This window comes from Thamnophis elegans, chromosome 4, assembly GCF_009769535.1.
Source record: "Thamnophis elegans isolate rThaEle1 chromosome 4, rThaEle1.pri, whole genome shotgun sequence".
Lineage (NCBI taxonomy): Eukaryota > Metazoa > Chordata > Lepidosauria > Squamata > Colubridae > Thamnophis > Thamnophis elegans.
In genome coordinates this window covers 135,872,414-135,896,423 of record NC_045544.1, presented here as the reverse complement: position 1 = coordinate 135,896,423, position 24,010 = coordinate 135,872,414, and the positions used below count along the sequence as shown (strand labels likewise).

Genomic DNA, 24,010 nt, shown 5'->3' with positions numbered 1-24,010 from the left:
GTCCAACCCCCTGCTCAGTAGGAAGCCCTATACCATTTCAGACTAATGGTTATCCATCTCTTTCTTAAACAACTTCCAGTGTTGGAGCACTCACACCTTCTGGAGGCAATAGCTCCACTGTTTAATTGTGTTAACTGCCGGAAATTTCTTCTTAGTCCTAGGTTGCTTCTCTCCTTGATTTAGTTTTCCATCCATTGCTTCTTGTCCTCAGGTGCTTTGGAGAATAGGTTGACCCCCCCCCCCCTCTTCTCTGTACTTCCCTCAAGTACTGGAAGTTTGCTATAGCAATCGCAATAGCAGTTAGACTTATATACCGCTTCATAGGGCTTTCAGCCCTCTCTAAGCGGTTTACAGAGTCAGCATTGCCCCCACAGTCTGGGTCCTCATTTCACCCACCTCGGAAGGATGGAAGGCTTGTCAACCCTGAGCCGGTGAGATTTGAACAGCCGAACTGCAGAACTGCAGTCAGCTGAAGTAGCCTGCAGTGCTGCATTTAACCACTGCGCCACCTCGGCTCCATATCATGTCAACCCTAGTCCTTCTTTTTATTAAACTAGACAATACCAATTCCCGCAACCGTTCTTTATATCAAGAGTCCCCAAATCCCGGTCTGTGGATCAGCACCAGTCCGTGGCATGCCAGAAACAGGGCCACGCAAACAAGCGAAGTCCCATCTGCAGGATCCAGGCAGCCTGCGAAACCACGCTCCCTCCAGTCCACGGAAGATCTGTCTCCACCGAACCAGTTCCTGTGCCCAAAGATTGGGAGGGCCGCCGCTTTATATGTTTTAGCCTCCTAATCATCTTTGTTGCTTTTTTACAACACAAGCATATATGTTGAATGTATTACACGTCACTGTGGCAGCTTTACTAGATATTACCGGTCCTCACATGCACTCTAAGCATCAGGATAAAAGAACTCCCCAATAGTTGGAAGTTCTTCTACTCTGGAGATTCAAAAGACAAATTTTAAGAGCGGTCCATTCTGATAGGTCAATAATTGTTTTTACTCTACCTGTCTGAACTTCTTCTGGGAGGTCGGTGGCGTGAGAGTAACTGAGGAAATAGCTGGATCTCTCGTGGAAACAGGCACTTGATGGACACCCAAACAGTTGCTTGCACCAGCAGGTGCTAGGAACGGGAATGTCTGTCTGAGGAACCAGAAACGAAGCAGGCTGGGTAGACCATTCGCACACCAGCTTCAGAGTGGGAGGAAAAAGAAACAGTGATTTATTCACAATCCAGTTGAGTTACAGATACACTAGCAGACATTACTGCATTTTTTCAGAGTAAAAGACGCCCCGAAGTATAAGACGCCCCTAGCTTTGTGGGAGGAAGGAAACAAGGGAAAAATATCTGCCTCTGCCTCCCAGCAATTTGCCTCCTTGCAACAAACAGCAAACAGCGCAGACAATATACACTCTTTGTAGGGTTACATTCAGACTATACTTGTACAGATGCTGTTAAATCGATGTGCTTTCTGGAAGTATAGTTCTTCTCCGCTATTTAAAGAATAGCAGTTTTTAAAACAATAGCACGGGGCCTCTTCAGATCAAGCATTTATTTTAAAAAATCTTCTTCATTTTGTTAAGCTGTCTAGAACAATAATAAAGCAGTCTTTAAAAAATGTCTAATAATCTGAACATTCTATAGGCATTTGCAGTTGTTGACTTACCTCCTTGCAGCAAACAGCCTGATTAGCACAAGAAAAAAAAATCTGCCTCCCAGCAATTTGCCTGGTGGAGCAAACAGCAAGTTTCCCTTTCAATTTCTCCCGATCATCAGCTGTTTCAGGCTGCAGGGATTCCTATAGCTTATTGAAGCCTCTGGAAGCTCCAGTTTGCTGCAAAGAGGTAAATTGCTGGGAGGCAGAGGCCAAAGGGTTGCGGCTGGTGGGTGGGTGGGACTACATTCAGTGTATAAGATGCCCCCAAATTTTCACCCTCTTTAGGGAGGGAAAAGGTGTGTCTTATACTCCGAAAAATATAGTATATAGCAGTGTATGCGAAACCTTTTCGACACCAAGTGAGTGCATGTGCGTGCAACCCAGAGGTCACGCACGTGCCGGAAAATGAACTTCTGATTTCCGGCGCATGCCAGCTAGTCTTCTGGTTACTGGCATGCACATGTAATGTTCAGCTGGCTGGAGCACATGCTCACATCGGAAAACGGAAGACCAGCTCTTCAGTTTCTGGCACTACCCCACACACGAAGGCCAGCTGATCATTGCACGTGTATACGCAACAGAAACCTGGAAGAGGAACGAGCAACATCGCATGCACCAGGCAACATGGCTCCAGGCGCCACTTCGGGCATGCTTCCCATAGGTTCACCATCACGGTAATAACAGTAATGGGTTTGCACTTATTTCTCCTCCAATGCCAGATGGATCAAGTCTTTTCACTCCCTCTTTAAATCCTCGCTGAGAGTTGTGGGCTTCACCAATGAAACTCAACTATTAGGAACTTGTTGTGGCTAAGGGCAGTGTGCGAGTCCAGCCATTGTAGCTTATTTTTTAAAAGCACAAAACAATATTGGTAGCCCTCAACTTGCCATCATTCATTTACTGACTGCTCAAAGTTACAAGGGCACTTAAAAAGTGAGTTATTGCTGTTTTTCACACTTATGACTGCTGCGGCATTCCCCATGATCACATGAGGCACTTGGCAACTGGATTGTATTTATGATGGCTGCAGTGTCACGGGGTCACTGATCATCTTTTGTGACTTTCCGGCCTGGCCTGAATAGAATAAATTAAATTATTAATTTAAATTGTTAATTTAATCCTAAATTTGATTTAAATGGTCAATTGAAGGTTATTGGATTTCCTATTTAATCTTTTTTAACTTTTTGTCATATGTGTTTTTATGTTGTAGGCAGCCCTGAGTCCTTTGGGAGAAGGGGGGCATATAAGTCCAATAAAACCAAACCAAACCAAACTTTGTCACAAGCAAGGGGGGGGGGGAGAAGGCAGATACATTAAACAATCGTGTTTCTAACTTAACAACTGCAGTGACTAGCTACAACAACAGCAGTGATTCACTTAACAACTGTGGCAAGAAAAGTCATAAAACAGGGCAAAACTCACTTAACAGCTGTCTTGCTTAGCAACAACTGTGGGGCTCAATTTGTGGCCATAAATCAAGAACTATCAGCATTAGTATAACATAAACACAACCAATATGACTGTATAAATATCTCCCAGGACATGAATGAGACCCTCCTGGTTGACATCTAAAATGGTAGGAAAATATTCCATCCATCCATCGTTTGTGTGGTGGGTGTGGGTCTGTCTGTCTAAATTTCTATAGATGCCCATCCCAACCAAATTTATTATTTATTTTATTTATTTTATTAATTTGCATGCCGCCCACTCTCAAAGAGACTCAGGGTGGCTTGTGATGATTCTGGGCAGCTTACAATTCTAAAATTATAATAGCACTAGCACTTAAGACTTATATACCGCTTCACAGTGCTTCACAGCCCTCTCTTAAGCGGTTCACAACGGGGGGGGGGGATCCAGAAAATAAATACATACAGTACTCAATTTTGTTATATACTTGGGTGAGGGGTTCCTGGGATTTGGGAGGAAGTTAGGGACTTTTTTCTTTTCTTTTTAAAAGCTGTATTTAAAGCGACATACTACAAGATTCTGGGTGTTTCCCTGCAACTGCAGGAAATTACATTGGGTGTTCATTCTCTAGATATCACTCCTAGTTTCAGCCAAAGCTGAGACTTGGCTTAGATCACATGAACCAAATATACATTTTAGACTAATCAGACACAGAGGAATCTGCACAAGAACAGTGTCCTCACAGTAAAATCGCATCCTCCCTACCCCACCCCCAGCTCTGGCTTCTTTGCTTTCCGTTTCAAAAACTGTACAACAACATTGCACCCATGTGCGCTATTAACTACAAGCTGTGGATAAGGGACTTTAGACATTTTTTTTCTTTCCTTAGAATCATAGAAGCCCAGGAGCGGTTTGGAAAATTAAAATTACTGGCGTCTCCATTTAAGTTCAGTAATGCATGGTGTACGGTTTTCTTCAGCTGTGAAACCTGAAACTACCTCTGTTCCCACATCGAAATCCTTGAGGAACTCTCTCATTTTGTCTCTGTCTGGATTACCCACAGAGCAGCAGCTAGGCTAAAAGCATGCTCCGTGTCAGTGACGCAATGTAATTTATCTGCCTTTTTCTGTTCCTCCAACAAAGCTATAAAACTTTTTTTTTTTTGACATCTGGGCCGTAAATCCTACTCTACGTTTGGGTCCACAATAATGCCACTCTCCTGTGCCAAGCTACTTAAATTTAATCCATCTCAATGTCATCTTTTTTTTTTTGAAAAGTCGCATTGTGCCAAGCAAGCCCGGTGTGGGTGACGACTGTTCCTGACATCCAAAGAGCGGGAAGATTATTCGAGGCAAGACTTCAGACAAGTGCATCTTGATAGTTAATCAAGCTAAACGAGGACTTCCTTAAATTACTTACATCCTGTTTCTATCATGTTCCCCCACCCCTCTGCAAACTCAGAAAGCTATAAAGGGTTCAACTTCTCCTGGATAATGTTCCACTCCCAAGAACCTTAAAAGAGTGAGTGAATGTTTGACTCTATTTAGAAATCAGCTGCTCAGAATTTAAATAGAGCTCCAATCAACCACCAACCAAACGACCAACGGATCACACAAGACATTTATAAGCTAAGGAGAATAGGATGAGACCAGCTGATGACGTTACCTAGTCTGGTAATGAAACGTTCAGAAACTAAATTGAAACAAGCTTGGGGGGCAAAATGACTGTCAACTAAAATCCAAGCTTTTGGTATTTTTAAAATTATTTCTACTTGGACCTTTCGAACCTAATACAAAAAGGGACGCGGCGGCTCAGTAGCTAAGACGCTGAGCTTGTCGATCAGAAACATAGGCAGGTCGGCGGTTTCGAATCCCTAGCACCGCGTAACGGAGTGAGCTCCCGTTACTTGTCCCAGCTTCTACCAACCTAGCAGTTAGAAAGCACATAAAAATGCAAGTAGAAAAAATAGGAACCACCTTTGGTGGGATGGCCACAGCATCTTTCGACAGCACTGGCTCTTCGGCTTTGATAAGCACTGCCCCCTAGAGTCGTGAACAACTAGTATGTATGTACAAGGGGAACCTTTACCTTAACCTAATTCAGGAAGTCCTTGACTTACAACCAACAATTGAACGGAAGATTTCCGTTGCCGAATAGGAAAGTTACCACCTTTTTTGCCACAACTGTTCTTAAGTGAATCGCTGTAGTGGTTAAGTTAGTAACACGGTTATTAAGTGAATCTAGATCCCCCCCCCTTGATTTTGCTTGTCGGAAGATTGCAAAAGGGGATCGCGTGACCCCGGGAAACTGCGACCATCGTAAATACATGCCAGTTGCCAAACATCTGAATTTTGATCATGTGACCGTGGGGATGCAGCAATGGTCGTAAATGTGAAAAATGGTCACAACTCCCTTTTTTCAGAGTCATTGTAACTTCAAACCTTCCCTAAATGAGTAGTTGTAAGTTGAGGCTTACCTGTATGTGCTAAATATGGTTTTGTTTACTCAGACTGTAAACAAATATACTGCAAAGCAATATGTTACATACCAGTGGTTCTCAACTTGTGGTCCGTGGACTCCTGAGGGGGACCACAATGTCATCACCGGGGGCGGGGTATTGTTAAATTGGATAGGACTCACTTAACCACTGCCTTGCTTACCAATGGAAAATTTGGCCTCAACTGAGGTGGTAACACAAGGCGTACCTGTATATCTAAATTTTAATAATTCTTGCGGTCTTAAATTTCCAATAATGTGTTTTTTCTGAAAGTGCCAATGAACAAATTTTTATTGTCCTAATGGTGAAATCAAATAGCCAAAATTAGGATTAAATAATGTTTAACTGTAAAAATGAAATTAAAATACTGATCATCTTTTAGAGTTCATCGTTCTTCCTATATTTATATTAGCAAACAAATTTTGAATCGTCTATATCCACGATGCCGAACCGGTGGCATGCGTGCCAGAAGTAGAACGCAGAGCCCGCTCTGTTGGCGAGGCACACATGAGCAATGGCCAGCTGGTAGTCGGGTTTCTGGTGCATGCATGCGTGTGTTTTTCTGGTTTGGGCACCTTGTGCCTAAAAGGTTCGCCATCACTGGTCTGTGTGAACAGTTTGTTTTACATTCCATAACTAGACTCAACCAACATCAAGTTCCCTTCCTAAACGACTTGTCTGAATGGCTATTTTAGACCTACCTTAATTTGCACAAATCTATTATATTGCTTTCTATTTTACAGTTTGCGCCTCATTCTTATTATGCTCTTTCCTGGCAAAGCCTTTAAGTTCTCCTAATACTACCTTTAAAGCAATTCTAATTCCAGTTAAAATTAAAACATAATATAATCTCAGAGCCCAGGGATTTATTTATACAACAAAGAGTAATGTGGTGTGTAATTAATTTATTATTGCACAAGCTTTCATGAATTATATATCCATGCAAGTAAGCAGGCAGGGACAAAATAACTGCTATTTTCAGTAGGCAATTAACAGCTCTTAAATCAGTGTGTTTATGACACAATTCTTAACTAAGATAGCTCCAGAGAAGAGGTAGGTAGGTAACAGCATGTTGTGTGTCCTCACAACAGGCTGCCATGATGGATTGCGAGTCTCCCAACAGCTATTTACAAGAAGGTTTCTGCTTCAGAATACAGGAATATGTAATTGATTTTTTTTTTAATGGAAAACTCCTGTACTTTTCTGGATAGACCTCTGTAACTCCTCTGTTGAAGTTACAGGTAATCCTTGACTTATGACTGGCCACTTAGCGACCATTTATAGTTAGAATAGACCCCCAAAACCCGGTTCCAAAATTCTGATGGCAGTAGCAACGGCCCCCAGTGCCCCATGGTTGGCATTTTCTTCCAGTTTTCAGCAAAAACGCCACATGGAAAACAATGGATTCACTTTATGACTGAGGGGGTTCACTTTACGATCACTGCATTCATCTAACGAAGGCCACGAAAAAGCCTTAAAATTGGATCCTGTCGTTTGATTATAATAGGCTTTATAGATGTCATGGCTTAACACCCATTATGGGAAAGCTCCATTGCAGTCGTAGGCAGAGGATTACATGTACTGAGAAGCATATTTCTGAATCAATACCTTTGCTTCATAACCAACTTAATTGCTGCAAAAATCCCCATTGACCTTAAGCATCATTAACTTTCGCAAACGCAGACTACGATAATTTGCTAACCCGTGGAAGGACATTTGACGCTTCTATAAACCATCCTGAAATGATGTTCATTGTTTTATAACTACAGGTTAAGTCCTCAACTTACAACCACAATTGAGTCCAAACTTTCCCTTGCTAAGTGAGACATTTGTGGAGTGGTTTTACCCCATTTAACGACCTTTGTAGCCACAGTTGTTAAGTGAATCAACCTGCAGTTGTTAAGTTAGTAACAAGGTGGGGGAGTGAATCTGCCTTCTGCACTGACTTTGCTTGTCGGAAGGCCGCACTCGGGGATTGTGTGACCTCAGGAGACTGCAAACCGTCATAAATATGAGTCAGTTGCCAAGCCCCTGGATTTTGATCACATGATCATCGGGATGCTACAAGCAGTTGTAATTGCGAAAAAAGGTTATAAAGTAATTCTTCAGTTCCGTTGTAACGTCAAACAGTCACTAAAGAACTGTTGTAAGTTTAGGACTATAGGCTACTATCATGTTTCCCTGAAATAAGACCCTGTCTTCTTTTTTTTTTGCTGCCAAAAAAGACACCGTCTTTTTATTGGGGGGGGGGGGGGAGAATGTCATCATCCACCGACTCAACTCACTTGTGCGCATCGTCCCCGACCTCCTCTTCGCCGTAGGAGGCCTTCAGCAACTTCGTCTGAGGCCAGCAAGGCTTTCCTGAAGGCCTCTGTAGCCGATAACAGAGCTCCAGATCGATCCAGGGCTCTGTTATCGACTGCAGAGGCCTTTAGGAAAGCCTTGCTGGCTGCAGAAGAAATGGGTCGGCAAGGCAGATGTCGGGGTTTGAGAGGCCTGGCTGCAACTCTCCAAAGGTAAGTAGTAGAGCAACTCCACACACAACCCATCCGCGCCCTAGCTTAAATTTTACCCATGCACCCTGGAGTGGGCAGGGGTCTTAATTAGGGCTTATTTTGGGGGGGGGCATGGCTTATTTTGGGAAGAAGTGTAAAAAATCAAGCTAGGACTTGCTTTTGGGGTAGGTTGTATTTTCGGGGAAACACGGTATTCAAATACACATTCATTTTTGGGGAAACATTTTTAAAAGGCCATACCAACAAGGACCTCCACAGCAGCTAGAGAGTCATCTTCCCAATCCATCTCCTCCTGCTTTTCTTCCAGTCCCTCTTTCAAGTTGGACGTGATTGGATAGAACTGCTTCCATTCGCCAATCAGCTTCTTCGTAGCGGAGTCCGACAGCTTGAACGACTGCCCCGTGAGTGTACCATTTAATCCAAATGGACTCAGAATAACTAGAGGTTAGAACGACAGAAGAAAAGAAAAAAATATCTCACATTAGAGCAGCAATCATTAACCTCGGATCGTATATCCAAGACTGCTGATGGAATCATGATGGTTCTCTCCAATGAAACTTCCTCGGGACTGTCTCACCGAAATATCTATTTTTGGAGGCATGCCAAATGGTATTTTCCCCGAAGGGCTGCACACAATTCTTATTAAAATGGCTTTCAGCAGCTAAAGTTGAGCACCGGAGAGAGGCTTAAGAGTGAACGTTCCCTTTTAGAATATTTATACAAAGGAGTAACATTACTAAGGCTGCAAAAGAGGACAGGATAAAAATGTCAGTATAATTACGTGATTGCAAAAGATACTGGGTGTAGAGCCAGTTCTCTCTTTGACTAACGTCATTGCCTCGAAAATTGAACAGAGTTTGATAATAATGTAGGTCCCATCGCCACTTTTCACAAGCCGTTTAAGAGAATTAGAGACCTGCAAAGGTTGGGACAGGTAGTCCCTGACTTACAACAAAAACGAGCCCAAACTTTCTGTTGCTAATTGAGACAGTTGTTAAAGTGAGTTTTGCCTTATTTTACTAACTTTCCTGCTATGGTTGTTAAGTGAACCACTGAAATTGTTAAGTTAGGAACATGGTTGTTAAGGGAATCGGGCTTCCCTCTTGACTCTGCTTGTCAGAAGGTCGCAAGTGGTGATCACGTGACTTCAGAACACTGCAACCGTCATAAATAGGAGTCAGTTGCCAAGCCTCTGATTTTTGATCATGTGACCATTGGGAGGCGGCAACGGTTGCAAGTGTGAAAAATGGCCGTTAAGTCACTTTTTTTTCAGTGCCGTTGTAACTTCAAACCAATCACTAAATGAACTGTTGTTAAGTTGTGGATTAGCTATACATGCTGTAAATGCCCAAATTGGGATCACGTGACCATCAGGATGCTGTAATAGTCATAAGTAGGAGGACCAGTTGCAAGTGCAAGGACTTGCCGTAAGGATGTTTTTTTTCAGCGATTGTGATTTTAAACGGTCACTAAATGAATGTTGGGAAGTCAAGGACTACTTAGGAGAATTTGTCCCATCTATTAGAGATGTCACTTCCCCTGGTCTCAAAAATTTTAAACGTGACTCACTCTATTTAACCTTTTCATGAACATTCGGATTGTTTTTAAATCAGTCTGAGTTTATCTGCAAATGCAACTATAATTTGTGAGCAACAAATCATTATTTATGCAACTTTCTAAATTTCAGACAAAAAAAAGAGATTGAACCATTTTTTAATATTAGGCAAAGAAAGAATAGGACAAGAAGACTAGTGTCTACTAGTTAACTCTAAATTATGGTTTAATATTATCGATAATCGCTTAACTCTGACAAGATCCGAAACTAATATAAAAAGATTCTCAGGAATTAATAACTGAATGTCCTATTTGTATTAGAAGGAAAACTGAATTTCAATAAAGAGCTACTGATTACTGGCAATTTCAGGACGAGGACTTATTGTCCCTCATTAAAATGTATGTGTACTAAAACAGTATGTTATATAAGAATCATGTTCCATAACAACAGCTAGAAATTAATCCTTCTGAACATCTGACACAGAAACTCATTAAAATATATCAAGAATGGAAACAATATTCTGGTATACCACATGGTAATTTAAAATAAAATAAAAACAAGAACAATATACTGAAGTCAACACTACAGGATGCTCTAAAGTCAGAGTTCATTTTTTCCCCATAAATGAAGGAGAACCTAATAATAAAAGGATGGTCTCTGAAAGTATATTAACCAATGTTAGGAAAGATACATTTCATTAGTTAGAACACTTCACACAGATATAGTGGAAAAGTTGCTGAACACATTTATTTTTTACCTGAACACAGAAGAACTGGTCAAAAATATGTTCAAAATTATTTTAAAAATAGACCGAGCCCCATTTACTGACATCTGGCTGTTAATGTAAATTCCAATAGCAATATTCAAGATTCTCAACAAACAAACAAAAAACATTATCATTTTACTTATTTTGTTTTATGTGGCCACTCCTCATCCCATTAATGGTACTCTGGGGTGGCTAACAAAGGCTTAGTATGAAGAGCCAGTTTGGTCTAGTGGTTAAAGCACCAAGACAGAAAACAGGAGACATGGAGAGTTCAAGTCCCACCTTAGCCATCAAAGCTGGCTGGGTGACTCTGGGCTAATCACCAGGAGAAGGTGAGTTCTAGTCCCACTTCAGTCATGAAATCTGGCTGGATAACTCCGGGCCAATCACCAGGAAATAGAATATAGAATAACAGAGTTGGAAGGGACCTTGGAGGTCTTCTAGTCCAATCCTCTGCTCAGGCAGGAAACCCTGCACCACTTCAGATAAATGGCTATCCAACATCTTCTTAAAAACTTCCAGTGTTGGAAAATTCACAACTTCTGGAGGTAAGTTGTTCCACTTTGTTTGTTCTCACTGTCAGGAAATTTCTCCTTAGTTCTAGGTTGCTTCTCTCCTTGATTAGTTTCCACTCATTGCTTCTTGTTCTACCCTCAGGTGCTTTGCTCAGGCCCTCTTCTTTGTGGAAGCCCCTGAGATATTGGAACGCTGCTATCATGTCTCTCCTAGTCCTTCTTTTCATTAAACTGGACAAACTCAGTTCCTGCAACTGTTCTTCATATGTTTTAGCCTCCAGTCCCCTAATCCTCTTTGTTGCTCTTCTCTGAACTCTTTCTAGAGTCTCAGCATCTTTTTTACATCATGGCGACCAAAACTGGATGCAGTATTCCAAGTGTGGCCTTACCAAGGCCTTATAAAGTGGTATTAACACTGCACAGGATCTTCTTCTATCACTCTGTTTATGCAGCCTAGAATTGTGAGTTCCAATGATGAGTTCTAATTCCGTCTTCGCCATGAAAGCCAGATGGTGACTTTGGGCCAATCACGAGGAGACTAGGTAACCTCATCAGTGCTAGAAGGGAGTGGGGTTTGCTCTCTACTTATATAAAATAAATATAGCACTCCCTATAGCACTGGTGATATTACTTAGTTGGGCAATGAAACGTCTGCAAGAAAACCAGCAAGCTCAAAGACCATCAAGGGGCCTCACAGTTCAACCCTGCTACAAATATTCTCCTCTAGGGCTTTATATTGAACAGCCAGCACCTTGAATTGTGCCTGGAAGCAAATTGGGAGCCAGTGAAATGGTGAGAAATATGTTAGACACCTCGTGGATAAAGTCACTCAGATTCCTTCCCGATTGAGACTCTGGCCTTGAGGCAGGTCCTATGGAGTTGAGCGATGCGTGCCCTGGTTTGGTTACCCGGGCTGGATTTGATCTTGCTGTCTTGAGGAAATGAACAGGGGCTCTAAATCTGGCTCAGAGAAGTGAGGGCGCAAGGCCTTTTCAATCCAAATGTTGCACCTGGCTCACTGAGAAGCTTACGGATGTGAGCAAATAAAGTTTATTTTATCCCCGTTGCTTTAAAGAAAATGCACAAGCGTGTTAAGGGCTTGAATTATAGAATTTTTCGACGATGCATTGTACTTGGAGGAGATCCTAAATGATTTGATTGAAATAAGACAGACGGTATGCTAAAGCAAGGTGTACTGATCTGAAAATTATAAATTAAAGGCAAGGGATTTCTGTTTCACAGTGAAAACGGGGTGAACAATTGTAGAGTATACATTAATAGCCAAAAAAAAAAGAACCTAGACCAAGAAGATGAATGTGTGCGCCTCGGGAGAAATATTTTCTTAAAGACAGGGAAATGATTATACATTCTGAAGCAGGTCCAGTGTTTTCTGGCTAACTCTTACATCACTCACACGCTAAGAATGTGAATGCAAAACATTCCTCAGAAAAGCACCTTAATGGCCCCTTTTCTTGCTTTATTCCACAGGTCGCCAAGACTGCAACCTTACCTGAAAACTTTCCCACGGCGTTTAAGAATCCCATCAGATTACCTAAATCTCTGGGTGGACTATCTTAATGGGGTACCCACCCACACAGAGAGGGAGGCACCTGTTGTAAGATCAAACTTCAGCAGATCATGGCAAAGGTGTAAACTGGCCCCCCACAACCAGTCACTTAATGGTGAAATCCAAACCAACCAACCCAAAAGTCAAGGTATGCTCCATGTTGATACAATACTAATTTAAGAAAGACCTATCACTGCATCGAGTCCAGGAAATAAGAATAAGAATTCTTTACTGGCCGAATGTGATTGGACACACAAGGAATTTGTGTTCGGTGCATAAGCTCTCAGTGTACATAAAAAAATACATTCATCAAGAATCATAAGATATAACACTTTGTGATAGTCATAGGATACTAAATAAACCATCAAGGTAAATCATACTAGGTAAAGGTTCCCCTCGCTCATATGTGCTAGTCGTTCCCGACTCTAGGGGGCGGTGCTCATCTCCATTTCAAACCCGAAGAGCCAGCGCTGTCCGAAGACATCTCCGTGGTCATGTGGCCGGCATGACTAAACACTGAAGATGCACGGAACACTGTTACCTTCCCACCAAAGGTGGTCCCTATTTTTCTACTTGCATTTTTTACGTGCTTTCGAACTGCTAGGTTGGTAGAAGCTGGGACAAGTAACGGGAGCTCACTGCGTTATGCGGTGCTAGGGATTCGAACCGCCGAACTGTCTCAATTCATCATAAACATTTTCTTTGTCAAATCCAAGCTGATGAAGCATCTGAGTTTTGATCACATGGCCCTGGGAATGCTGCAACAGTTGTCATAAGTAACTGTTTCCATTGTCATCGTTAACTTTGAATGGTCACTAAACCAGTGGTTGTAAATCCAGGACTTCCTGTAGTAAGAAGCCTATTCTTCAGCCAGTCTTGTTTCAAATCTGGACTTAGCACGCAAACATCTTTGATCGTCTTAACTGGTGAATTTTAGTTGGAGAAAGACAGGGAGTGTTTCTTTTGATTATCCTAGTTCTATTAATGAAATCGCTGAGTTGGGGGGGGGGGGTTTGCAGGGAAACCAATGCAGTGGTCTCATTTGTGGAGGGGGAGGGTTGAACTAAAACAGGGGTCACCAACCTTTTGCACCTCAGGGACCACTAAATAAATTCATGATTTTAAATTCCGTGGACCACTAATATGATCTGCCTAATGACCAGCTGGTGGGCGTGGAAAGGTGGTCATGTGACTGGGTGGACATGGCCAACTCAATGTTACTCACGTCGAGGGGTGCCTTGCCAGCCTCTACTCAGCACTCCTTGCCTGCCCAACCCAGCTCCTAAGGGCCCCAATAGGAAGCAGTTGCTGGAGCTAAGCAGCCACCACGAGAAAGAGTTGGCACAACAGCTGGCTCAGTTCAAATTGGATCTGACCAAGAAGGAGGCTCAGCAGAAGCACCTCACTGAGGACTATGGGTATAGGCTTTCCAAGGAGAGGGAAGGCCTGCGGGAGTGCAAGGCCAGGTACCAGAGCCCAGAGGCTCAGCAGGCTGAGATAGTCAGCCAGTTCCAGATTATGATGCAGTATCACTGGAACAAGGCCTCCGGCTCTTCGCCACTAGTGTTGCTTCCCTCCAGCCTTCGCCCAAAGCCCCCCACCAGGAGGATAAGCAGACCCCAAGTTGGAATTTCTGCCCCCCTCCGACCCGCACAAAAAGACCCCGAAGGAGAGACTCTCTGCAGCAACACAAGCGTTCATTGCACGTATTCAGCCCAGGGTTCATAGTTTGAGGACCCCTGATTTAGTGTGATATAAAAAATGCAAATAACTTTTCTGTGGAACACCAAAATTTTCTTATGGACCACCAGTGCTCCATGGACCACCAGTTGGTGACCGCTGGACTAGAAGACCTCCAAGGTCCCTTCCAGCTCTGTTTTTCTGATGTTTGTTTCATTCCTGTCTGCAAACCTGCCACGGTTACTGGGAGATTTCTGTTCAACTTCTGGGGTTTTTTTTGCCTTGTGGAATTCCACAGAATTCTATTCTTTCTCTCTCTTTCCTGTTTATATTAAGTCAGCAAGCGTGGTGATCCAGTGATCTGCACTGCTGTGTCATCAGTATGTGGATTACATTATCTCTCTTTCCTACTGGAATGTGTAGGTGCTTGACAATTGCCTGGAGACAGTTGCAGGCTGAATGAGAGCCAAGGAATTCAAAATCTATCCAGAAACGATTAAATGTATTGAGCACAGGTTGTTCTCGGGCTTGGGAATTGGGACAGTGGCCTATTCTGGATGAGATAAGAACAGGATGTACAGGTAATCCTTGACTTACGACAATTCAGCCCAAAATTTCTGTTGCTACGCGAGACAGTTAAGTGAATTTTGTCCCATTGTATGACTTTTCTTGCCACAGTGAAGTGAATCATTGCAGTTATTAATAGCAATAGCAATAGCACTTAGACTTATATACTGCTTTACAGGGCTTTATAGCCACCAGAGCCCCAGGGTCCCAAGCCAAATACAGATAGCAATAGCAATAGGACCATCATAAACCAAGGACTACCAATACAGTATTGCTACAAGCCCAGCCAACCAGTCACAAAGAGGAGCCATGCCCACCTTTGACTGATACACTACTGGCACCTTTAAGTGAACTGGGAAGCCTCCGTGGTCAATGTCTAAATAACTTTGTGCAGCACATTCTGTGTAGAGCTAAATTTAGAAACTGTCTAGAAACTGCAACTAGTGTAGACCCCAGTTAAGCTGCAGAGGGCAACACCAGTCTTGAAGGATAAACACCAGTCATGGAGCACTAAATTTCTGCCTATGACCTATGGGCTCCGATTTAACCTGCCCCGATTTAAACATTTAAAAAGACTGCTTCCCTCAATTCCATCTAAACCCCACATCCCAGCATTAAAATCAACTGCTTGAACCCCCCAAAAGTCCATTTTGGTTCATAACAACCAATTTTGTTGTATTTATTTTGTACAATGACAATGAAGACTATACTATAACAGCAGGGCCAGCTTAAGGAAAGCACCCCAGTTATGAAATTCCTTGCTGAGGGAAGTACAACTGGGGGTGGTGGTGGTGTTGGGTCCTTGGTGCTCTTTGAGCTTGACTGTTTTCGTGCAAACATTTCATTACCAAACTAGGTAACATCATCAGTTTGAAAACACCACTCCCTTGTTAGCACTGATGATGTAATCTAGATCGGTAATGAAACGTCTGTTAAAAAAAAAAAAAAGCTCAAAGACCACCCAGGGCCCCTCATTTCAACCTTGAGCTACAAATATTCTCCTTTATAAGTACAACTCACCCTAAGGTGTTTTCATTAGGCAACTGTTAAAGAAAATTTTTGCCAGGCCTGTAGTTATGTTCCTTTTAGAATCTTTGGCCTGCCACACTTTCTATTATTTCACTGTGCTGTTTCATTAGTGTAGTAATTGGGGCGGAGAATAGAAAGGAGTAGAATGGTGGAATGTGTTGTTTTCATTCTTTTATAGAAGCCCCAGGTCATCTTTTGTCTCCGCACCTCTGACCGGAACTAGATGGGTGGAAATGCCAGCGTGGCTGAAGAAGATTGGACCATGGATTTATAGGTGTGGGGATAAGATCATGAACTTCCAACTGGGTGGAATCCCAGGAAGCTTTAGAATTGGGATTTCCACAGATGTGCCAACATGTCTGACTTATTAAATTGGAACTTTAAGGATACTATTGCGTTAGACTCTGATTTAATTCTGCATGATATTTGGAACGCTGACAACCTTGCTCATATATTTGCTTATATGATGTCTATTTTCAAGGGTTAGCAATCTTTTAGACACTGTCCAGATTGTTATTCTTTTTACAATGATTTTTTTTAAGAATTATATGTTTTATTGCACAATTTATGGTATATCAGATTTTTATTACTTTACCTCCAGAAGAAAATAGGATACAGAAATAAAACAAACAACACAGCATCCTATATATTATAGCATGTGTGAAATGCAAAGTATCATAATAAACATAACCTGCAAACAAGCACACTTAGTCCCAAACCACCGTCATCTGCTTAAGTTTACTATGATGGATAATTTCTTGGACAAGATGAAAAGAATTAAGCAAAATGTCAAACAAAGCACAGAAGTTCATGGAGGACAAAAATCTGAAACTCATCCTGTGTCCTCCCAATGTATGATCATCTCTTGCGTTTCCCCCCATCCCCATACGCAATATTTTTATTTAAAAGCTTGGGAAAAAGAAGGATTCCATTTTCATAGTCAGGTAAACAAACCCTACCTTGAAAAGGACTGTTGGACTGCTGGGCGAGGGTGAGATGTTCTTCACTCAGGAAGTACACAGGTTGATGCTGGTTTATTTCCACGCTGGTGCAAACGTTGCTGTCCCCGTGCAAGAAGAAGGTGAACGAGCAAGACAAGTGCTCACTAAAGAAGAAACAGAAGACAATAAAAGTTAATTAGCCCCTAGGGCAGCGATGGTGAACGTTTTTCAGCTCTGGTGCCAAAAGGGCATCCACACCCATAATGCAATGCCCTCCCCCCCCCACGCATGCACACACAACATACACACCCCACGCTATACCCCACGCATAGGCCTCACTGAAGCCTCCGGACTTCCGATAGGCCCCTTGGGCCATTTTTCACCTTCCCCAGGCTTCAGGAAAACCTCCGGAACCTGGTGAGGGCAAAAAACAGCCCAAAAGGCCTACCGGAAGTTGGTTTCCGAACTTCCTGTTGGCCCGTTGGGCTCGTTTTTCGCCATCCACAAGTACCAGAGGCTTTCCTAAAGCCCGCAGAGGGCAAAAATGGCCTCCCCCCCACCCTCTGGAAGGCCAAAAATCAGCTGGCCAGTGCGCTGGAGTTGACATAGGGTATCGCCTCGCATGCCCTTAGATGTGGCTCCTCGTGCCATAGGTTCGCCATGCTAAGAAGGTTGCTGGCCATTTATTTTTTTTAAAGGGGCGCCTCTTAAAAAAATTATCAACCTGACTTAAAGCACCCATTATGTGTGAGTTGAGAGCAGACTCTTAAGAGGCTACCATTTAACAAATCACAGTCTAAAGTGGCTGATCAGAAACTATAGTGTGGGTAGTCCTCGAGTTACAGCAGTTCCTTTAGTGACCATTCAAAGTTACAGCGGCATTGAAAAACCTGACTTATGGTTGCTTTTCACACTGACAACTGTTGCAAGCATCCCCATGGTCACGATAAAAATTCAGACGCTTGGCAAGTGACTCATATTTATGACGGTTGCAGTCAGGGGTGGTATTCACTTACTCTCCCTACTGGATTGCAAATTTGAGCGTGCGTGTCCCGTCCACGCATGCACTGGGCCTTCCGGGCATGCGCTTTGATCCCGCGTGCGGCTTGCACAGATGTGCACGGCTTTAGAAAGTGCCTAAATAGGACGGCATAGAGCCGGGGGTGGGGGTGGGCGGGCCCACCTGCAATTTCCACTACTGGGTCGGGCGAACCAGTCCGAACCAGCTGAATACTACTTCTGGTTGCAACGTTCCAGAGTCATGTGATCACCTCTTGCCATCTTCTGACAAGCAAAGGATTCACTTAATTACTATATAACTAATTTAATAACCGCAGTGGTTCACTTAACAACTGTGATAAAAGAAGTTGTAAAAAAGGGACAAAACTCACTTAACAAATGTCTCACTTAGCAACAGAAATTTTGGGCTCAATTATGGTTGTAAGCTGAGGACCACCAGTACAGCAATAAGATTTGTGGGTCCCCTATGGTGGCAGTAGCAATAGCAATAGCAATAGCAGACTTATATACCGCTTCATAGGGCTTTCAGCCCTCTCTAAGCAGTTTACAGAGTCAGCATATTGCCCCCAACAACAATCTGGGTCCTCATTTTACCCACCTCGGAAGGATGGAAGGCTGAGTCAACCTTGAGCCGGTGAGATTTGAACAGTCGAACTGCAGAACTGCAGTCAGCTGAAGTAGCCTGCAGTGCTGCACTCTAATCACTGCGCCACCTCGGCTCTCGGTATTAAACTTTGTACTGCCAGTGTAGGTATTAAGATTTTTTTTTAAAGTGATATAAGTAGTCCTTGATTTGTGACCCCAATTGAGGCCAAAGTTTCTGTTCCTAAGCAGGATATTTGTTAAGCCAGTTTTGTCCCATTTTAACGACCTTTCTTGTCATAGTTGTTAAATGAATCGTTGCAGTTGTGAAGTCAGCACCATAGTTGTTAACGGAATCTTTTCTCCCCCTTTGTCTTTGCTCATCGGGAAGTCACAAAATGGATCACAGGACACACACACACACACACACACACCACACTGCAACTATCATAAATACATGCCAGCTGCCAAGCACCTGAATTTTAATCACATGACCCAGGGGATTCTGCAACAGTCATGTGAAAAATGGTCATAAGTCACTTTTTTCAGTGCCGTTGTAACTTGAATAGTCACTAAAGGAATGGCTGTAAGAACTTTGTGTAAGATAACACAAAAAGGACTCAGATCCTGCCTAGACTTGCACATTGCTCCTCCATATTAATGCAAACACTACATATTAATAAGTGTGTTTAACATTGTTATCAAAGCAGGAGATGATCAGGACTTACTTTCTTTCTTTCCAAAACTCATTTGATTAAAAACAAAAATCCAGTTTGGAATATGGTACAAAAGGAGAATAGCAAAATGAATGTGAAGAAGCCGCATATCCTTCAGAATTAGGATCTCCACTATCTTGCAGCGCTCACATCTTTCACCAAATTATTTCTCAGCAACATTTGAAGAAACGTACTGGGCTTTCAGATCTGAATAGCCTGAAGTTATAATCGAGAAAAGGAATCTGGCTATCTAAATTGGCAATTCAGTCTTTAGATTCAAAATACGATGAAATCAGAACAACATTAGTGAAAAAGAGGCCTCAAAAAAAAGGGGGGGGGAGGACTCTAAAAACACTTAAGGGAAAATATATTTGGCAGGACTGTTTAAAATTAATTTGTGTTCCATGATCTTTAATTACTAATGAGTATTTCAGAAAACAAAACAAAAGAAAAATTACCCCACGGAAACATACTCTCTCCCATTCAATTAAATTGCAAGTAAACTAACAATAGCGATGCTTGATGTTATTCTGGCAATCCTCAAACGCAACCCCAGGAACTAACTTCTCCCCTGTTGTTCCAAGGGAAACAGAAGCACTGAAAACCGGGGTTTAATGTTGTGGTTCCCAAACTGTGACACCACAGCAAACCCATAGGGGCACAGTGGGATTACCTTACTATGTAATAAACAAAACAGTGAGTGACGTCACTGCAGCGCCCTAGGGCATCACTGCACACAGTTTGACAAACACTAGTGGCATCGCCAGCTAAGACTGTGAACCAGAAATCTCAGACTTAATGTAGGTGGGTATTGTTTAGTCACTAAGTCATGTCCACCTTTTCCCAACTCATTACTAAAGTAGTTAACACTCAAGGGCTGAAGATGTTACCTAGTTTGGGTAATGAAGTGTCTGTTCTGACCTAGGCTTCCTGAGACAGTAAAAATCACACGCTTAGTCCCAAAAACCCTCTTTTTATTTAAGCGGCTGTGAATTATGTTCATTCACAGCCCGTGTAATGAGTCACAAACAGTCTGTGAAGAGTCCGACAGAAGTCTGCCACAGTCTTTCAGGATAAGGCTGATAAGCACCCACCTTTAGCTCCCTTGAAAGGCTGCCAGAGACCTAATTGCCAATTAGTTTTACAAGGCCAAACGGAGCACAGAGTCAAATGGACTCTCAGAGTTCATTGAACCCACCAGAATGAACAAAATTGCTTCCTGCAAAGGCTCAAGTGCCTTTTCTCCTATTTTATGTCTTATGGGAGGGGTCAATCATCTCCAAGTCTTACCCCCGAGTCGCCTCTTATGTCTTAACTGTTCTTGCCTTTTGGCAGCTCTGTGCATGTGCACACTGGGAACAGGCTCTTCCTGTTCCTCTGCCTCGCTGATGTCAGACTCCGGAGGCAGCACATATCACTCAGATGGCCCTGGCCCTCTCTCTGCCTCCGATGCAGAGCCCTCGTCCGAGTCTTCCCCAGATTCCAGAACTGACCCATGTTCCTCCCCAACATCCTTGGTACATAGATAACTTACTCTCTGAAAAAAAATACTGCAGGGCTAAGACACCCCTAACACACCTCGGGGTATGTGTTCTGTTAAGATACAGCTTGGTGTGCCTTAAAATGGCTTCTACTGCACTGCTGTATAATGGTTTCTACTATACAGTGCAGTGGAGTTGCCATGGTAATGGCTTCATAGTACTTCACAAGGGGGCTTCCTCTGATAAGGGGGAAAATCCAACATTAGAAATTATGTTTGGTCCTAACATTTTCCCCCTATAAATAAATATCCGGGCAATGGCGGGTTATCAGCTAGTCATCCATAAATATACAAAGCTGCATACAATAAGACTAAAGGATAATGAGGGCCATCAACATAAATGTAAATACCATGTCAAAACTATTTTCTAAAATTTAAAAAAGGTTTATTACTAAAATTTATATACTCCAAGGAACTATTCCCTGACTAAATTGCTTTGGCAATGGACCCAATGAGAACTAAGTTTATTTTAATATTCAGGCAAACATTTTTTTTCATATGAGAAACAGCCTAAAAGATTAAATAAATTAAATTAAATAAATCCAAACCAATATTTCATATAAGGCAGGGTATCAAATCACAGCCCACGGGCCGGATGCATCATGCACGACCACACTCACACCCAGTTTCTGCGCAGGGGAGGAATCATGATATGTCACGTGACAACAAGGTGACAAGTTTGACACCCCTGTTATAAGGGGTGTCCATCCATGGCAACTTTAAGACTTAGGGACTTCAATTCCCAGAATTCCTCAGCCAGCGTTCTGGGAGTTGAAGTCCACAGATCTTAAAGTTGCTAAGGTTGGACATCCATGCTGTAGATGGTTGTCTGTTCTGTCCATACTTGTATGTGGACAACCACACAATCTGAAGCAAATTCTCACAAATTTTCTTGCAACAACAGGACACAAGAGCCAGCTCCTTCGCCTAGCTCAGAGGTGGGGAATGATGGCTCCTTTATAACTTGTGGACTTCAACTCCCAGAATTCCACAAGTCATAAAAGGGCCATAGTTTTCCACCCCTGGCCCAGCTACTCTACTTCATCTCTACATCTACATCGATAGTGCCATCCCAGGTCCCAATCATGTAACCTACAGCTAGAGGCACTTTCACATTCTCTCCATCTGAGGTGATCCTTGCCATCATCTGTCAGCAGTGCCACCCTAGATTCTATGTAGGACAAACATCCCAGATGTTGTGCAAGACCATTAACCAGTTCGACATCAGATTCAAAATAGGAACAGAGTTAAAGCAGCATTTTTAATCTCCCAGGACATTTCAACACAGATTTCCGAAGGGCAGTTTTGGAAGAAAGGAACTTTTGACAGCACAACTGAAGGGGAAACCGCACGAGTTTACATATCAAACAGGTTTCAAGTCATCTCAGAAGGGTTTAAAAAACACAATAAGCTCTTAATACTTTACGATTGTTAACTGATAAGTGAGCATCTAATGAAGTGAACACCAGCTCATGCCTTGAATAAAATAATCTCAGAAAATGCTACCAGATTTTCTGAAACTTGGCTACCAAGACTAGCACAGTGCTTTCAACCTTGGCAAGTTCAAGATAGATGGACTTTCCATAAAGGAGAATATTTATAGCTCAGGGTTGAAATGAGGGGTCCTTGGCACTCTCTGAGCTTGGTTGTTTTCCTGCAGATGGTTCATTACCCGAAAACTGGGTAACACAATGAGAGTTGATGAACTTCAACTCCCAGGATGTCCTAGCCAGCCGTAGCACCCGTCCGAAAGTTGAGAAACACTAGCCTAATATGACTCTCCTCCTCCAACAGCTCCCTAATCAAGTTCATTAACCAGGCACATGTTTATAAACGCCTCGTCACTTGCATTATAAGCATCTATCCAAGATGTTTCAAGGACACGCTGAGACATTGCTACCACGCTTACAAAAGAAAATTCTTAAGTGAGTTAAAATTGGTATTAAAAGAAAAGACAAATCAGAGACAGACAAGGGATTTATTTCTATCTTCTTCTCACCGTATTTCAATGAACGGTATGAATGTTGTACAACAGGGGTGTCAAACTCAAGGCCCGGGGGCCGGATCCAGCCCATGGGGTGCTTAGATCTGGCTTATGGGGCCGCCCTGGAAACAGCAAAGGACTGGCCCATGGCGCCTCTGCCAGCAAAAACAGAGCTTGGGAGGGCTGCACACGGCTTTTCTGTGGCAGAGGGTTGCAGGAGGCCATCGCAGCCGAAAACAAAGCTCAGGAGCCCGTTTTCGCTGGCAGGGTGCTCAGGCCATCACAGGCACCACCAGTGACATCGAGCTGGCCATGCCCTCCTGGCCACACCCTCCCCCAGGTCAAAGATAACCCTGATGCAGCTCTCAATGAAATTGAGTTTGACAGCCCTGCTGTACAACATTGGCAGCGTCAACACACAAAAGCATGGAAGAAAAGCCAAGTCTTCACAACGAAGTAAAAACAATTCCCACCCACTCTCAAATGATGGGAAGCATTGCACATGATCTGCTGGTAAAGACCCAATAGAAGCTAAAAGGTGGTTGTTATAGTATAGTCTTTATTGTCATTGTACAAAATAAATACAACGAAATTGATGTTGTTTTTGTTTCCCTAAAAGACACTCGGGTACAGAGAGTCCTTAGGACTTAGGGCCACAGTGAAGCCTAAAATATCTGTTGCTAATGGTTAAGTGAGTTTTGCTCCACTTTACGACCTTTCCTGCCACAGATGTTAAGTGAATCGCTGCTTCTGTTAAGTTGGTAACACGGTTGTTAAGCGAATCTGGCATCTCCCGTTGACTTTGCTTGTCAGAAGGCTGCAAAGGGGGAATCACGTGACCATGGGGACACCGCAAGCAGTCAGTGGAGAAGCCAGATTGACGTAACCAGCGCAAAACTAACTTAATCACTACAGTTATTCACTTAGCAACTGTGGCAAGAAAGGCCCTAAAATGGGGCAAAACTCACTTCACTATCTTGGTTAGCAACAGAGAATTTGGGCTCAATTGTGATACGAAGTCGAGGGGTTTGGTACCCATATTCTACTTTTTGTGTGCGCCTGTCAATTAATTTACCGTTTCCATCAAGGCAGTGCTGAGCTTCAAAAAAACAAACAAACAAATGAAGCCATTATACAGTGCAAGATTTTGTGTCCCGGTGTCGGGGTCAGTCTGTGCTAGATCTTTAAGCATTAGCTCAGAAACAGATTCAGCCTTCATTTTAAACTGGCTATCAGCCAGTTCCAAGCAGCTGTAGAGTAGCTAACAGGCAAATGAAAATAGACCAGATCTTGTGGCAGGGACAAATTTCTCTGCATAAGAAACAAGAAATTCAGAAGTCAAGTAATTGGCAATGAGGTTTTAACCATTTTGGCCATTTACTTTCGTACAAAAAGATACTTGGGAAAATTACAGCCAAATTGTTATTGAAGAAACAATACAGAAAACCCCTAGACAATTAAAA

At 42.7% G+C, this 24,010-nt stretch overlaps 1 protein-coding gene across 1 annotated transcript in view; it reads right to left on the bottom strand.

Annotated features, from left to right (window-relative positions):
- Positions 1–24,010, bottom strand: part of MED13 (mediator complex subunit 13) — a 197,714-nt gene that overhangs the window by 113,341 nt on the left and 60,363 nt on the right. The window contains exons 4-5 of the mRNA XM_032216864.1: positions 16,724–16,869; positions 8,326–8,523 (exon numbers count right to left, since the gene is read on the bottom strand). Of these exons, the coding sequence (XP_032072755.1) occupies positions 8,326–8,523; positions 16,724–16,869 (344 nt within the window). The remainder of the gene's footprint in view (positions 1–8,325; positions 8,524–16,723; positions 16,870–24,010) is intronic.